The sequence below is a fragment of the Callithrix jacchus genome, chromosome 3 (genome assembly GCF_049354715.1).
Source record: "Callithrix jacchus isolate 240 chromosome 3, calJac240_pri, whole genome shotgun sequence".
In the NCBI taxonomy this organism is placed as follows: domain Eukaryota; kingdom Metazoa; phylum Chordata; class Mammalia; order Primates; family Cebidae; genus Callithrix; species Callithrix jacchus.
The window spans coordinates 173,237,531-173,255,576 of NC_133504.1; the positions used below are offsets into that span (position 1 = coordinate 173,237,531).

The following is an 18,046-nucleotide window of genomic DNA, read 5'->3' on the forward strand; positions in this document are numbered from 1 at the left end:
TTTTGTTTTGTTTTTGAGATGGAGTCTCATTCTGTAGCACAGGTTGGAGTGCAATGGCATGATCTTGGCTTACTGCTACCTCTACCTCCTGGTCCCTGTTCAAGCAATTCCTCTGCCACAGCCTTCTGAGTATCTGGGATTACAGACACGTGCCACCACGCCCAGCTAATTTTTGTATTTTTAGTAGAGATGGGATTTCACCATGTTGGCCAGACTGGTCTTGAACTTCTGACCTCGTGATCTGCCTGCCTCAGCCTCGCAAAGGGCTGGGATTACAGGCATTAGCCATCATGCCCAGCTTCACTAACTCATTTTTAAACGGTAGTTAGCTGTGTTTCCAAAGAAGCTGTCTGGTTTGGAAAATGACATTAATATGAATCTTAAAAAAAAAGCATATATTTTTAATTAATAACTTCTGTTTTAAAAAGTTTAACTTTTCCTACATGAAAAGAAAGTCACTTTGAAGGACAGCATAGTATTAGCTAACTTAAGAATAAAAATCTAATACTCCTGCCCTGTCTGAGGACCTCTTGCTTAAATTTAGGCTGCTATTCATTTTTCCATTCATTCATGGTACTATTACTGATAGGGTTTGGCTGTATCCCCACCCAAATCTCATCTTGAATTGTAGTTCCCATAATTCCCATGTGTTGTGGGAGGGACCCAGTGGGAGAAAACTGAATTATGGGGGCGGTTTCCCCAATACTGTTATCATAGTAGTGAATAAGTCTCAGGAGATGTGATGGTTTTATTGGAGTTTTCCCCTTTCGCTTGGTTCTCAGTTCTCTCTTGCCTGCCACCGTGTAAGACATTCCTTTCACCTTCTGCTATGATTGTGAGACCTCCCTAGCCACGTGGAACTGTGAGTCCATTAAACTTCTTTTTCTTTATAAATTATCCAGTCTCTGGTATGTCTTTATTAGCAGTGTAAGGTGGACTAATACAATTACTGAGTCCCTCAATGCTATTCCCTAAGTGCTGTAAAAATTACGCCTGTGTGCCATATTCCAAATCCATTCCCTTGTTAGGCAGCTCATTTCATCTATGTTGCTGGTTGTGGGAAGTAGAAAAGTTCCTTTTTACGGTTTCCTTTCTTGTTAAAGAATAAGTATACTAGTCGCTCTTGTTAAGCCCTATCCTATATAGCTGTTAAACACGCTGCCTGCAGGCACCTGGTACATTCTATGTCCTTGTACTTTAACCAAGATATCTGTGCTGGATGTGCTCACAGGCATGTCCCAACTCCCCATTGCTTTACCTGTTTAGAAAAGTTTTAAGTTGTTAGCCAATCAAATTTTAGTTTAGATTGTAAGGTCCGGCTCAAGCCAACGGAGATCAGACACAGCAGTAAGGATGACCCCAAATGCATAATGGATACATTCGTGTGTTTTCCTTTGTTCATTGTGCTCTTGTGGCACAATAGCTAGGGAGGGTACCCTTACTGCAGTCCAGGAAGTAAAAATTGTTTTGCTGAAAAATCCTTTGTCCCAGTGCTAATTTTTCTTTGTGGCATCAAGCATCTATTTCCAACACTGGTTAGAGCCCTAAATTAGGCAGTAGGTTGTTGGCAAACGTTTAACAACTGGTATTGTCAAAAAAGCAAAAATCTGGATTTGTAGGCTTTGCTGAATTTTTATGGTGGGAATACCCGCAACATGGCTGATTTTAATGTGAGCATCAAGCATGATGTTGTAGAACTTGGATATGGGAAGAGACGCAGACAATTGGCTCTCAAAGTATGTATTCCTTTCAGACAAGGGATTCTCAAAGTGCAGTCCCTGGCATACAAGATCTCCTCGAAACTTGTTAAAAATGCAAATTCTCAGGCCTTCCTGAGACCTACTGAATCAGAAACTAGGGGTGGTGCCCTTAAACCTGTAGTTTAACATTTCTTTCAGGTGATTCCAATGTAGGCTTTTGAAAACAACCTTTCTACACAGCTGCTTGTATGCTTGGTGCTGTTAACAGCAGGCATGTCTTCTCTCAGGATGTAAGAGATAAGATGAGAATATGTGCATACCACTTTATTTTTACTGCTAAAAGAATAATGACTACATCTTGAGTTTTCTTAAATGCACTTAAAACATGTTAACTAATATCTTAACTTTTAAAATATTTGACTGTGTTTTCAAAGAGGCTGTCTGGTTTGGAAAATGACATTAATGTGAATTTAAAGAAAGAAATATATATTTTTCATTAATAACTTTTGTAAAAAATGTTTCTCCTTATCTAGATTTAAAGAAAATCTTGTTGAAGGGCAGCAAATTACTAGTATAGACTTAATTTCATAAAATAATTGTCTTCATACTGATTTCTGTGAAACAATAGTTGACATCTAAAATAAAAATTTTAACCAAAAATATCCTATAGGAATAATTACAATGTATTACTTTCCCCCTCATTTTATCAGATTTCATTTTGCTAAAATAAAATCAATTTTCTTCAATGTGGAGAATTAATCAGGCAATTGAAATGATGCACCTGGGATATGAAATTATTTCCATGTGCAAGGCCCAATAACATGGTAAAGAATGCAAAATTTAGAAAATCATGTTTTACCAAAGTAAATTTTATATCACAAAAAATGGCAATAAAAACAAACTGAAGTGGAAACAAATCAAAATTTGAAAATTTACTTCACCCAGACAAAATATTTATTAGCAACTTATGGGACAGCTGATTGCAACAATGTTATTGATAGATTTTACTATGGGGATGGAGAAGTACTATCTTTTATCAAAGATTTTACATTGTAATAAATTCCTGGCCCAGGACAGAGGTTGCCTTGCTTGGCATTTTCTGACATTTAAGAAAAAGGCCAACAAATTAGCCATAGCAGAGTTAAGTGTTGAGAAAAATTGCAAATTGAAGGAAGGAAAGGAGAGGATTAAGAGTAGATCCACTGCACCTGTGATGCCTTTCAATGAAAGAAGGAATTCGATGGGAACATAGGTTTGGATGAAGCAAATGAAATGAATTCAGTTTTGGACATTCTGAATTTGTGATACCAATAGCCATCATTGTTTATCGTTTCCAAGCATTGTTGCAAATATTTTATTTGTATCATGTCATACAATTCTTACCGTAATCCCACAGAAAGGACACTATTATTTATTGTCCCATTTGTCAGATGAGGCCCAGAGAGCTGAAGCAATCTGCCCCAGAAACATGGTTAATTGATGACTGAGCAGGGACTTGAATCAAGGCAGACTATCTCTAGGGCACTTGCTTTTTTCTATTATTTCAATTTGATTTTTGAGTGGTAGTGACATTGAAATGGCCCAAAATTCAAAGTGATATAAAATGGTATTCATGAAGAAGGCTTGTTTCTATTTCTTCTTTTCTATGTCTAGTTTTTCTTTGAGCAAATTCGTGATACTTGTTCTTTCTCACATTTCCTTCCTGTCTTCCTCTTTTCTTCATCGCTTCCTTCCTTTCTTCATTTTTTCTATTATTAATTTTCTTAATATAAAAATAATATATAATTAATATGTATTAATAAAATGTATTATACATACCTATACATCTGAATTCTTGGTAATTATTGCCTCTTTTATTAAAAAATAAGGTCATAGCTTTTCTTGATTGGTGTGTCACAAACCAAAAGGCAAAAATTAAATTAAAGCTACATTTGCTCTAGGCCTCATATTTTGTATCTCTATTAGGTGATCCACCAGCAGAAACATGGGCTTGCAGCTCCTAATAAGGAATATGCAACATGACAGTCCTTTTATAAATGTCACAAGATACACTCCATTCTTTGTTAGGTGAAATGGCAATGAATATAAAATGATAAAATGAAAAAACCTCTTTATGGTAGGTCCTCATTAGGATATAATCCCTTGGGTTTCTACAAAGTATATAGAAATATTTTTGGGCTAGGTGATGTGAATACTAACTTTAATAAGCCAAACCAAAACCTTCACTATGGTTTGAGAATTCTATGCCACATCATTACATAAAATTAAACTAAAATATATATACAATGAACCACAAATTTCTGAAATCATTTTATGGGCTGAAACACACTGAGGCAAAATAATTGAAGGCCTAGTAATGTCTAAAATCTTGTCACTAATTCCTCACCTTTTGGAGATAAAATAAGTATTGTATTCAACTTGGAAACCAACAATTATGTGTTTGTTTCCATGCTCCAAATATTTCCAAGGGGTGAAGATACTTGGTGGACAGGTCCACCAAAAAGGACTTATCAAATTCCATTCATGGCTACAAGTGGTATATACTTTCCCAGAATTATTATGAAGCATCAAATAAGATGGGAATTCTTTTGAAGCACCTTGATACACATCAGAGTATCAATAACATGCAGGCCAGTGTCTCCACTTTATGTCATAATCAATGTCTACTCACTTGTTGCCAAGTGTGTTTGATCTACAGATACGTTTTGTTCATCGTATATGGCATTTAAAATGCAGACTAATATCTAAAGGAGAGGAAACTGTATATTTAAAAAAGCCCAGGTTTCTCTCTTTTTCCTAAAAATCCGGTGTCTGACAAAAGCTAAGTCCATATTTTCTCCATGGGGAGCTGAGTAGATGCAATCCTGTTTTGACAAATATTTACTTTTGGTTCATTCCAGTCACAACCACTTCTTTTATATGGTAACATCAAGGCTATTTGTGATCAAACAATACCTATCTAAAAATTTAGATCTTTCACAGAATGAAAGGGTGAGAGCATATTATTTTCTTGCATTTAACCTGTTTAATCATTTATGTTGCTTATCTGGAAAAACTGAGTATTTAGGAGTTTGTGACCCCTTCTCTAAAGGGTGAATTTCCATGTGTAAAAAAATTAACTAGCTAAATGGTCTGCTGGACGTTAGGGAATTGGTGTTAGGTTCCAACAGAGGGGCTCTGGCAGTTAGTCTTATGCAAGAAGCTCTAAAATTTATACCCCACGAACACCATGTCTCCAGAATATCATTAATATCATTACATCATTAGAAAATTTCCAAAACGAACAGTCAAGATGCCCTATGACAAGATTGTATGAATCCATTTGCTTATTCTGTGTAAGTTAAAAATGAGCAGGGTCTGTGTTCCTTAAAGCTCAGGGCAGTGTTTGGCACACAGTGGGTGCTCAATAAATGTGTGAGGTATGACTGGCAACCTGAAGTTACAGTGCTGGGTATCTTCATTTGATTATCTGGAGCTCCCTTCCAACTTTCTTTACCCAACTCTGAGCCCTGTGAAGCTCATGTGCAAGCTATATTACTAGAGTCTGTAGATTCCTTCTTTCCTACCATGCAGTGTGGCCGTTGGGAACACAGACAGGACATCTTTGGGAAGAAAGAGAGTGAAGTTGTGTATTTCAAAAGCTGGTTGTTTCCTTGTGAGCTTACTGCAAACCTCTATTAAAGGTCCCAGCTCCTGGCGGGCAAGCCTCTCTACAAAGCCTTTACAAAGCATGAGTTGCTCTCTACCCTTGATCCTTCAGGCATATGGGTAGCAGCACCTCCCTGCATCCCTGTTTCCAGCTCCAGGTTACTGTACTATACCAGTCACCTCTTTGTACATAGCAGTCCCTTACAAATCCCTCCTCAAACTATCCCATTTGAGCATACCCTCTGTTCCCACCAGGTCTCTCACTAATATCCTCATCCTAAGTCCTGCTGGAGCCAACTTAGTCCCTCTCCTCCTTATTAACAAAATAATAAAGGAGAAGCAGTTCTTCATTAAGCAGTTTTTTTCACCTTTACCCGTAACTGAGAGATCTTCACCTGTAAATGGCAGAAGCCGGGTGAGAGCCGGTGTCATAGCTGGCACGAACACGCCCCCGATAGAGTTCTACTGCGATATGGTCTTTGTCACCCTTATACAGGAGGATTCCGCTGTCTTCATCGGTGGCAATCTAGTAGAAAGTAACCTTGGCATTACTAAGATGTGTAGACAGCCAAACATATTTTATCAGAAAGAGACTGCTAAGTGAGGTGAAGAGGTTTTACTATGGTTTATGTTTTCTTGATGGCTATGAGAAAATAGTGCTGAAATTATTACTTGGAAGGTGACTTGTTCTTAAATTGCTTTGTTGCAAATAAATCCATAAAGAAACTTAAAAAGAACAATAAGGAATCCTCAAGTAAGCATGTTGGATATGTTTAGAACTTTCTGTGCTGGAGATTTTCACTAACTTACTCCTTTTGCTCCTGTTTTTATTTATAGTACCTGTGAAAATGACTACATTGTCAAGGATGGATTTTTACATTCTCACATTAAAAAAAGATTCTTCACAGTTATGCCATGTGCAGGGGGGAATCTTTTTTTTTATCCTGCTCTTCAGCCCTGTTTGGCTTTTAAGGAATTAATTAGGTAAGTTAAGACTTAAGCCCCAACCTCACTGTGCAGTTCTCGTAACAATTTGGCGGGGTAAACACTGGAAGGTAGAGACTCATGCCTTCTAGGATTCTCTTCTTCCTGATCTCAAAAGGACCCCCTGTCCCTCACTAGAATATCAGGGTAAAACAGAAAAAAAGGTGGGGGTGGCAACTACAAGAAATTGTCTAAGTCATTTACCAGATAAAACAAATATATAGACCTAATTCGCCCCATGTACACTATATTTATTTATCCCTAATCTACTGAAGCTTCTTCCATAGGGATCTGAACGACTTGATCAAAGGTACACAGTGAGTTGGTGGAAAGAGTTAAAATTTGAGTTTGTTAATTTCATGTCAATTCTTCAAAGTTCTGGGTGAAGAGTTAAAAGGTGCTGGTTGGCAAGGCGCGGTGGCTCACGCCTGTAATCCCAGCACTCTGGGAGGCCGAGGCGTGTAGATCACATGAGGTCAGGAGTTTGAGGCCATTGTGGCCAACATGGTGAACTCCTGTCTCTATTAAAGCAGGAGAATTGCTCCAACCTGGGAGATGTTGGTTGCAGTGAGCCCAAGATCATGCCACTACACTCCAGCCTGGCAACAAAGCAAGACTCTATCTCAACAACAACAAAAAAGAGGTCTTGGTTGAATTCAGGTGTTCTTTATCAGCTGCACTCTTCCTAGCTGCAGATTTCCTAAGAAAAGCATCCCCCTGTGCAGAGGCTGAACTGCAGAGTTATAAAAGTAAATGAATAAAATGTCTTTCCCTGAGCACAATACAAAAAGACATATTAGTTTTTACTGTCTGCTTATCAAGTAATAGATAAAAGTATTTGGTTTTCATTTCGTCTTGAAAACAAAAATGTTGAAGAGAATAATTACTAACGCTGTCCACACAAGGAGCATTTTCTGTTTTTAACTGTCTATTTAAGACATACTATCAATCATTCACAAACTACCACAAATGTTTATTCTTTGAAGCTGAATTTTAAGATATCATCTCTCTATAGACAGAGCTCTCTTACCTGAAGTGTGATGTTTGTCTGAGGCCGAACCTTGGCCGAAGGAATCTGAAGGTAAGACTCTTTGTTGATAAAATTCACACTGACCAATTTTTCACACTTTTCTCCCTGATAGCCAGGCAAACACTGACATATTGGCTCATTTATTCTGATGATGCACTGAGCTCCATTCTGACAATCAAAATTATCACAGGGGCTGGTACGAGGGAGGACCATGGGGGGAGAAAACTCACAGAACAAGCCACTAAAGAATAAGGAGAAAAAAATATGTTAATACGATTTTACCTAATTGCCAATCTGAATTGAGACCTGTATGACCTAACTCTATATTATAAATGTGCAGTTCTTTGTTTTCCAGTTTTCAAATATTCTTAACTATTAATCAAAATCATCACTGTGCTGTACAACAGGTATTCCAAACTTACTCATCCTGTCTAAATGACACTTTGTACCTTTTGACCAACATCTCCCCAAATGCCATCCCTCTCCCCACGTCCCTGGCAACCTTCATTCTACCCTTTGCTTCTATAAGTTCTACTTTTTGTCTTATTCGTTTTTTTATTTTAATTTTGCTGGGTACCTAGTAAGTGTATACAATGATGGGGGACAAGAGGTATTTTGTTACAGGCGTGCAATGCATAATAATCACATCATGTAAAATGGGGTATCCATCCCTTCAAGTATTTATCCTTTGTGTTACATACAATCCAGTTATACTCTTTTAGTTATTTTAAAGCATGCCATTACACTATTACTGACTACAGTCACCCTGTCATGCTAGGTCTTATTTAATACGAGGTCTTATTCATTTCTGCTTTTACCTGTAACCTTCGGGGCATATGCACGTATAGCCATTCACTGCATCCGTGCAGTGGGCTCCATTTTTACACTTGTTGTCTTGGCAGTCGTCAAAATCAATGTCGCAGTGTTCACCTATGTACCCTGGTGTGCAGTCACATCTGTTTGAACAAGTAGGTAATGGTTTCAAACCCAACTGAGCCAAAATAAGTAAACCAGGCATTTTATCTAGACAGAATGACATCATCTATAAAACGCTTACTTACAATAGGCTCATAGAGCCCCACATTAAAGGAAACCTGGAAATTAGAACGGTTCTGCAGTGTATTCCATGTTCTATCACTGTGAGCTACCAGATAAATAGTGATTTTATCTCCTTGATGATAGTGAGCGACCACAGTCCAAATAAGAATAGGATAATTGCAGCAGAGTAACTCCCTCCCTCTCTCTCCTTCCTCTTCCTTCCTTTCTTTCTCTCCATTTTGTTTGCTTAACAGTGCCCTATATTTTCAGTTTGGCCTAATTCATTTGATCATCGAGATTATAAAAGAGCTATGTTGTAAAATTTTCTGGGAATATTAAATGTATTTTTAAAAACTGTTTAACATTTTTAACTTTACAACAGAAACTAAATACATCAGAACAAAGTATTATTTTAAGAAGAACGGTAATGACAAAATGGGTTGTGATAGAGGAACTGATAGCAAATTCACGGGGCCAATCCCATGGACAGTTTTCAGTCTGTTCACCATGGTGGTAAAGGGTCTTGGCTGCACTGATGGTGAAGAACCAGGAGTAATAGTACAGCTGACACCCACTGCCCACTTTCTCTGGCCCTGCTCTAACCACCTGGCATCAATGGATTCACTGAATCCTCTCCATGGTCCTGTGACATTAGTGGTTTTATTTCATCCAATCTACAGGTGAGGAAACTAAGGAACAAAAAGGTAAAGTACTTTGCCCCAGAACGCTCAACTTCTAGGTGACAGAGCCAGGAATCAAACTCAAGCAATCTGACAAGAAAGCTTGTATTTCTAACCCCTGCACTATGCTGTTGGCTAATTAATTCCGCAGGCTCCCTTTCAATCTGTGCTTCTCTAGTGCTGACCACCGGGATCTCTAGTTATGATACCAAGGATACAGGATTTTATAACTGCATGAAGAAAGGCAGTGTGGCACATGCAGCAGTTTTCAAACTTCATTGTAGACCTACAGGGGTCCATGGAACCCCTACAGGTATGGCCATAAATGCGGATGGGCTTCTGGAAGCCTCCCTCTACCCTCCCACCATTTCCTCAACACTCTACTGTTGCAATTTATTAGGTTTATACATTGGCTTCCAAGAGTGTTTGTGTTTTGAGTTTAAGAGCGAGTTCACTGAGTATAAATATATATATATGTACACACACACACATAAATATGTATATATATATGTGTGTATATATATGTATATATCAGAAAACCATAACTTAGCTCTGCAGAATTCAGGCTTTGCAGGTATACAGAACTGTGTTTGTACCCTGATTTTATTCTTTTTTGTTTTTTTGAGATGGAGTATGACTGTGTCTCCCAGGCTGGAGTGCAGTGGCACAATTATATCCTGGCTTCGTTCTTAAGTGTATGTTATCAACTTTATTCCAGATTTGTTGAGGTATAATTGAAAATGAAAATCATTATATTCTAAAGATGTACATGATGATATTTTATACATACATGCATTGTGAAATAATTACCACAGTCTAGCTAATTAACATATCCATCACCTCACATAGTTACCTTTTTTCTTTCGTGGTGAAAATATTTCAGATCTGCTCTCTTAGCAAATTTCAAGTATATAATACAGTATTATTAACTATAGTCACTATGCTGTGATATTAGGTGTCTAGAACTTATTTTTCACCTTCGAACTGAAAATGTGTGCCACTGACCAACATCCTCTCATCTTCACCCCAGTTCCTGGTAACCACCCTTCTAATTTGTTTTTCTATAAGTTTGACATTTTAAAATTCCACATATAAATGAGATCATCCAGTATTTGTCTTACTATGTCTGGCTTATTTCACTTAGCATAAGGTGTACATAATCTTGATTAAATTACTTAATCTTTGTAAGTGTTCTTTTCCTCATTTTCAACATGTATATAATTCCACCTCACCCATTTAAAGATTAAACGCAACTATGTGTAAAGTAATTAGTATACTTTTTATATATGATGCATGATCTATGAATGGCTGTTTTTTAGAATAATTCTCTATATACATCTTTATAATTCTATGAAAGTTTTTAGGGTTTGGTCTGTACTAATTATCCACTTTTGTATTTCAAAGCTATTAGTATCTGAAGTAAGGATAATTAAAAACACCCAAGTGAACGTGGCATTACTGAATGCTAGAGGTTTTGTCTGAAAATGCAAAATCAGGATTTGAGAGTTACTGGAGAGTGGATGAATTAAAACAAATGGGAGTATATAGCCTCTAAGAGTAGCAAACAGACTTTCAGCTCTGAATGTATGAATTAAGAAATAAAATGAGCTCACTGCATAAGCATGCTTGCTTTTCAGCCAGTTGGTTTTAATGCTAAATCATAACAAAGCAAAGTAAACAACAAGTCTGAAGTTAAATAGACCCTAAGTGGCCATATACATTCTCAAATAGATGGACAAGGCCCGAGAAGAGACCTTCCATCAATGTTAATGTGAGCAGAGCCGTTGAAGTGCCAAGCATTAAAAGAAAGAAGAAATGCTTTGAAACACTCTGAATTATTTATCTGAAAAAAGAAATCAAAGTGAAAGATAAGAGAACCACACATCCACCATAGTGGCTGTCTAAGAGCTATTTTATATTCTCTTCTCTCCAAATACTAGTTTTCAAGACCATGAGAGCTTGGAGCTACATTATGTCCAACATTTTTGTCTTTCTTTTGCTCCTCAGACTGAGTTTCAAAACAGAAAGAAAAAATTTAAATAAGAATTCCTTGGTTTGTATTATCAATAAAACCTATCACATTCCTTCAACTCTATTATCTGAGAAGGAGGGAGGAAGAAGCAAAGAATATAAAACACACTGTTTAGAAGCCCAAAAGCTGGCTACATAAGATGCATGTTTGAAAATACTGCTTATGGTGTATCACAGTCTAAAAATATCTCAAAGCAATTTGGGAGATTTATGAGGCATATAACAAAGCAATAAAAGTAAAACCAGTTCTGTTAGCTTAGTAATAAGAAAATGAAGTCGAAGTAACATAGTATAACTTGTCTAAACAACATTTGTCAGTAGAGATTTTCCTTAGCAGTTTCACATCATTTGGTTTTTAAGTCTATTTTGTTCCTGCAGCTACCTTTCCCACAATGTGCAATAATTTACAAGTCAGGAGTAATAGCACACACACTGATTTAACCTGTTTTCTGCTAAACATACATACAGCTATGAAACAAGCTCATGAATCATGACTGAAAACAGTGGGTTTCCAATCATTTAGTCCATAATGCAGCAAAATGCACTTTTAAGAATGTCCAATCTATCTGGTAGTGAGAGGAGATATTTAATTAAGAATTAGTCTTTTTGCAGACAAACTCACTTATTTTTTAATGGTTTCAGTTAAGTCTTACTAATACTTTATCTCATACTTACAATGCACAAAGTCTTGTGAAATCTGTTCAGCAGATGAGCAGTTCTGGAAAACTTGCCTTACTGGCTAATTTCTTTAAGAAATGATGTTTATTATGTAAGAAATGTGTTTTCAATTTGCCAAATTAAATTTTGAGTGTACCATTGACATGAGGACTAAAAACAACTTACCTACCGTGTTTGGTTGAATAAAATATAATGTAGAGTTTTGTATAAAGTGAAAATGAAATAACATTGGTTTTTTTGCATAGGGTTGTAAACTAAAATATAATGCAAAATAGAATCAAATTTATTATTTCCTTTTTCTAAAAGACATTGTAGGAAATCTGGAGGTGCTACAACTGTATCTATGTGTTCTACTGTTTTGAATTTTAAACCAAATTAAAGTAAAAGAACATTGTCAAAAGAGAGCTTGGGAATAAATATTTCATTTAGATTGATATTTGAAAAGCAGTGAGGATCTGGCGATTCTAACCCCACTCTCCCACCCAACTTAAAATATCTGATAATCTGTTCAGTAAGTATAAATATTTTAGCAATCCAGTTCAAATCCCAGCTTCTCTTATAAAATTCATCCTGACCTGAGTGATTGTTAATTCTCTGAATCCTATAGCAATTAAGCTTGGGTCATTTCACTAAGAAGATGAAGTAAGTGAAGGTGAATAGCTATAAAGGACTATAAAATCATAAGATGGTATTATTACCATGTGCTCCGGCCATGGCAGGCACTCAGTAAATATTGCTCAAAGTAACAACAATGCGGTTTGCTAGTTGTCCGAAGTAAGCACAGCTCAACTCCTGTACCCAACTGTGTAATTCCTAAGAATCCAGTTTATTTGCTATACAAAATCAACTGTAATGTTAATAAACTATAAAACTTCTTATAGGTAACACATAGTAAAAAAAAAAAAATCACCCAACTGGAAAGTATAAATCCTAGCTCTAGCTCTGCCAATAAATAATCTTAAGATCGCTGGACAGTCAACTAACCTCTGTGAGCCATGGTTTCCTCATGTTTAACATGAAGAATTTGGACTAAATGATCTCGTAACTACTGCCAGCTCTAAAAAGAGAAGTTGCTGTTGAAAGACCCTTAAAATATTTCAGGATGGTGGCAAAGGAATCACACAATTTGATAGCAAACATATTTCAGGAATCTTTCTGGGAAGGAAAAAATAAGTGATTTTTGAAGCTCTGTGTTCACTTGAGGTTGTACACTTAGCGTGGTTATAATGCTTTAACACCTCGTGCAAAAAAAATTTAAGATGGAAAAGAAACTACCAATAATTACAGTGACCCTCACAGGTATACCTGGGCCTCTCTGGGTCAGCCTGAGACATATGGTCACTCTATCCTTCTCACCTTGGAGAGTAAAATTATTGTTTCAGACTATAACATCTTCAGTTCCATTAAAATCAAATTCTATTTTACCAAAGACTGACCTTCAGATAATGAAGCATCTGGAATATATTACAAATGTCACTGTATGGGCCTTCAAATAAATTTAGAGGTAAGTATTTTCAAAGGCTGCTCAGTGTCATAAGTGACTTCACACACACAAAAAATCATGGATGAAAGAAAATATTTCTTCTTTTATTTATTTATTTTTTAAATCTGTTTGTTTATTTTTTTTTTTGAGATGGAGTCTCACTCTGTCACCCAGGCTGGAATGTAATGGTGAGGTCTAAGCTCACTGCAACCTCTGCCTCCTGGGTTTAAGTGATTCTCCCACCTCAGCCTCCTGAGTAGCTGGGACTACAGGCGTGTGCCACCATACCCAGCTAATTTTTGTATTTTTAGTAGAGATGGGGTTTCACTATGTTGGCCAGGATGGTCTTGACCTCTTGACCATGTGATCCTCCTGCCTTGGTCTCCCAAAGTCATGGGATTACAGGCATGAGCCATCATGCCTGGCCTTCATTTTTCTTTAGTGTACTAAACAAAAAGTCCATACTGTATATGGACAATTAAAAAATTTCATTGTTACTAGTGAATAGGTTCCTTTAATCCTGAGCAGAGGTGTGAAGCTAAGGATGAAGGAGAAGAAGCGCTCCTCAAATAACACATTCCCTACCCTGACCATGAGCCCAAAAGGCAGCTTTTGACTTACTTGAATCCCTTTGGAGTTAGGATGCATTTGGAGTCATGCTGGCAAGGGTTCAGGTCCTGGGCACAGAAGTCCAGCTTCTCCTCACACAGCTCACCTGCAACATGGCAAACAGCTTTCACTCATAAAAAACGGTCAACAGGCTTCCTGCCAGCACACTGTGTCATTGTCATGGGTCTTAGAGGTTAGGGCAGCTTTTTATTGAAAACAAAAGAAAGCAGCAGAGCCCAAACCAAAGCCACAAGGAATAAGACCAGATGTTCCCTTATCCAGTTCTGGTTCTGCTGCTAAATGGCGTTGTGATTTTGAACAACAGGACTATTGTGATCTGTGACTAATATGGGCCCCTTCCAAATAGATTACAGGAATTGGGAAAAGGAAATCGGAATGCTTTTCATTCCTGCTGTTTATTTTGTTTTTTTTTTTCTTGATATATAGTATAGACCCAAGGGATAAATGAATAGCTAACGATTTTTCACAAACTGAACGCACTCAGGTCACCAGCACCCATATCCAGAAACACACCAGGTACCAGCATCCCAGACGCCTTCCCCGTCGTCCCCGCGAAGAAGACCACTATCATGACAAGACATCAATAGGCTAGTTGTGACTGCTTTCGAGCTTGACATAAAAGAAATTATTCCATATGTGCCCTTTTCTGCCTGGCTTATTCTATAGTTTCATGTTTGAAAAAAAATTCTCAACTCCTCCTAGTCTCTAGTCTTAAAAGTCTAAAAGAAAAACACTTTGTTACTGTCTTATGAATCATTTCCACAACTCAACAGAATACTCCTTAGAGCCACATCCTCTGAGATATAAAGAAAAAGTAAAAGGAGAATTAATTCAGAGAGAGAGAGCATATATTTTTTCGAGGAAAGTCGGCTAGCTCATGAAATAGAACTTCTATCAACAAATGAGAGCTGAAGGCATAACCACGCAGATTCTAGGTACGCTTTGTTGAATCACGTGACTGATCATTTCTTTAGAAAATTTCTTCTGTTACAAATAACATGGTTATTATTTCAGATATATTAGACCAAATGTAATTTTCATTTAGAAGACTTTCCCAATTGTTGTGTAAGGTGTTAAGGTGACTGGAAAGGTATTCATATATATAATGTATATTAACTTACATAATACCTTTTCTACTTTATTTCTACTTTCAAAATGTTTTATATGCAACAAGTGGACAAATAAAATGACACATTTATAGACAGCTGTTCATTTCTGGGAAACTACTAAAACTATCATTTGTAACAGCACTGGTTAAAATTTCAGGAGTGTGCACCTTGTAACAGCACCCCTTTGTTACAAAATGATCCTTTAAAGTATTACACCACTAGTGGGTAGAAATCATTGCCTGACAACTAAGTGTGGCATATTATTTAGGCTTCGAGGGCTTTTTCCATGATGCAAATTAATAAATGTATTCATCTAGTTATTATATTAATCTGGTATATGATGTTAGTTTTTATCTGTCTCTTAAAAAGAACTAACTGCACTGAAAGTCTCATAAACTTCTGCAAGTTTTCTGAGATACAAATGATTTTTAGCAACATATGCAGATGAGCTATTTTTAAACAGGTTTTATTTAAAGCTTGCAGTTTCAATTAGTATTACTCTAGGTTGGCTATCTTGATGAAATGCATTCATCATATTTTATCAGCTTACTATGATGAAATCACTTTCAGTTTCTAATCAAATCTATCTGATGGAGATACAGGCTGTTTATAGTAGTATTTATCCAAGACAGTGTGTAAAAACCGATGGTAAAGAAGGACCATTTGAGATATATAATAAATGCCATTTTATATATTTTTCACTTTATACCTAAATAAGAAATTGTTTTAAAATTATAATAAAGGGAAATGTTTTATTCCTTATTTACTCTGACGCATTCCAACCCAATTCATCCAATCTAAGTCACAGTCCATGAGGATTTACTATATGATGTTGTGCTATAGTTGCTGGAGGAACAAGGGTGAACGTAATGGATTCTGCACCTAATCTGTTCCCAGTCTACCAGCAGAGAAAGTCTGAGCTAGGAAAGAAAAGAGTCAGTGAATTTCATCTCTAAAAAAATAAAACCAAGAGTTGAGCCTTGTCTACAAGGAATTTTTCCATAGACTTGATAACAGGAAGGAGTGAACAAGGACAAAGTTCTAAGAAACTGTTAGCTAATCACATTGTTAAATCTCCAAACAACAGCTTTAAGACTAAGCAAGCCAACTTGAACATTTAAAACTACAACAATGTCAAGTATTCCTTATCTCTATAAAAGTGGCAAACTAGCAATAATCATCATTATTGAGATGGTATATGATACTTCTCTGCGACCTTTGCATAGCTATACACCTGACTTTAGTAATATAGGTTGATGACTTATACATGATTTGATTTTTGGCCAGGTGCAGTGGCTCACACCTGTAATCTCAGCACTTTGGGAGGCCGAGACAGGTGGATTGTCTGAGGTCAGGAGTTCGAGACCAGCCTGACCAACATGGTGAAACCCTGTCCCTACTAAAAATACAAAAATTAGCCGGGTGTGGTGTCAGGTGCCTGTAATCCCAGCTACTTGGGAGGCTGAGGCAGGAGAATTGCTTGAACCCAGGAGGCGGAGGGTGACAAGAGTGAGACTTTGTCTCAAAAAAAAAAAAGGATTTGATTTTATTTATCATCACCAAACATTATAAGGCTAACAAATATTACAAAAACATTTTCTGCATCCCATTACTGCCTAACTTGCTTTCAAAGACCAATCTTTCACCCTACGTTCACGTCGCCTGGGCTAATGGTTTCTCCTTATGCTTTAGTCACATCCTTTCACACTTCTGCTGTCACTTTTCTTATCCATTACAGTTCCCTTTTCCATGGACTCATGCCAGATTTTTCCAACTATTTCTTATCTACCTCTAATTTTATATCGTGTTGGATTGTGCCTATCTTATGGCATACATGTTGTATACATTTGTTTATGTACTTATTGAGCATTTAGATCGTGCTTACGATATGTCAGATAGTTTTAGACATTGTATAAATATGCAGTCACGTAATATTAATTACAATCATGTAAGGTAAAGTTTTAGGGTTGCATTTTTACGTGTGCGTTTTGTATTACCTGTGTTTATCTGATTCCGTTTCCTTGACTGTAAAATCACTAAGGGCAGAACCCTTGCCACATCTGCTTTTGTGTTTTTCCCAGAGTGTGGCATGCTGACATACTCAAACAATAGTTATGAAAAGGAAGAATCTAGCTTTTTAAGGCTTTTTAAGGCATGAGCTCTATCTTGTTGACCTGTAATCAACTTGGATTTCATTTTAGCCTTTAATTTTAATTTGTTTAATTTTGTATTTAATTACTCACTCATGATTGGTAATAACATAGCTTATGCTATTCTCTTTAAGCTTTACTGTAAATTTTCACTGACTAAATATTAACATAAATGTTTTCACTGGACTGTTTCTTTAATTTTCCTTAATTATACTGGATTCTGCTATACTTGAGGGTAGGGCAGCTTTCAAAACAGGGCAACAGTGGTGAGGTTCAGGAACTCAAAATAAGATGGGAAACTCAGCAAGCTCGTTAGACAAATACTGGACTGCATATCTACTTCTCAACCAGCAAGAGGAAACTGGACAGCTAAAAGCTGCATTGGCTTTCCGGGAAGAATAGAGATAAAATGACTAACATTAGTGAGCTAATGTGTTTTTAGTTCCTAATACTGAAAAGTTCCCCCAAACCTCACAGTATTATGAGGACATGATGCCATTTTTACTTGGTTTTTATTTTTGCTGTAAGGGTAGTCAGAGATAGTACTGAGTTAGTGGGAAAATAATGAAAAATATGGGAATTGAGTTTGCTTTTGTGATGGCTCAGGGCCTGAGATAATACTATCAAAGGCTGCCTCCGTTCTGGAGATGATAAAGTTTGAGGTGACGAAAAGGAAAACTGAAAATATTTTTATTCCACTATACAGAGTTAGTGTTGTAACTGATTACCTTATAAGCAGGCCTTAATAGGTTTAAACTGACATCAAGAAAGATAAGTCAATCCATTGGAGTGGTTTAGGGCAATGTGGTCGAATACAGGGTAAATGTTGGCGCCCATGAGCCTCTCAAGAGATGGGAGCCTAGACAAGCTTTGACTCCATGACCT

General features: G+C 36.9%; 1 protein-coding gene across 5 annotated transcripts in view; it reads right to left on the minus strand.

Moving 5' to 3' along the window:
* Positions 1-18,046, minus strand: part of SLIT2 (slit guidance ligand 2) — a 388,661-nt gene that overhangs the window by 17,416 nt on the left and 353,199 nt on the right. For all 5 annotated transcript variants that reach the window (XM_035293962.3, XM_078367432.1, XM_035293960.3 and 2 more), the window contains 4 exons: positions 13,894-13,987; positions 8,181-8,318; positions 7,363-7,603; positions 5,744-5,874 (listed from right to left, as the gene is read on the minus strand). In XM_035293962.3, coding sequence (XP_035149853.1) covers positions 5,744-5,874; positions 7,363-7,603; positions 8,181-8,318; positions 13,894-13,987 — 604 coding nt within the window. The remainder of the gene's footprint in view (positions 1-5,743; positions 5,875-7,362; positions 7,604-8,180; positions 8,319-13,893; positions 13,988-18,046) is intronic.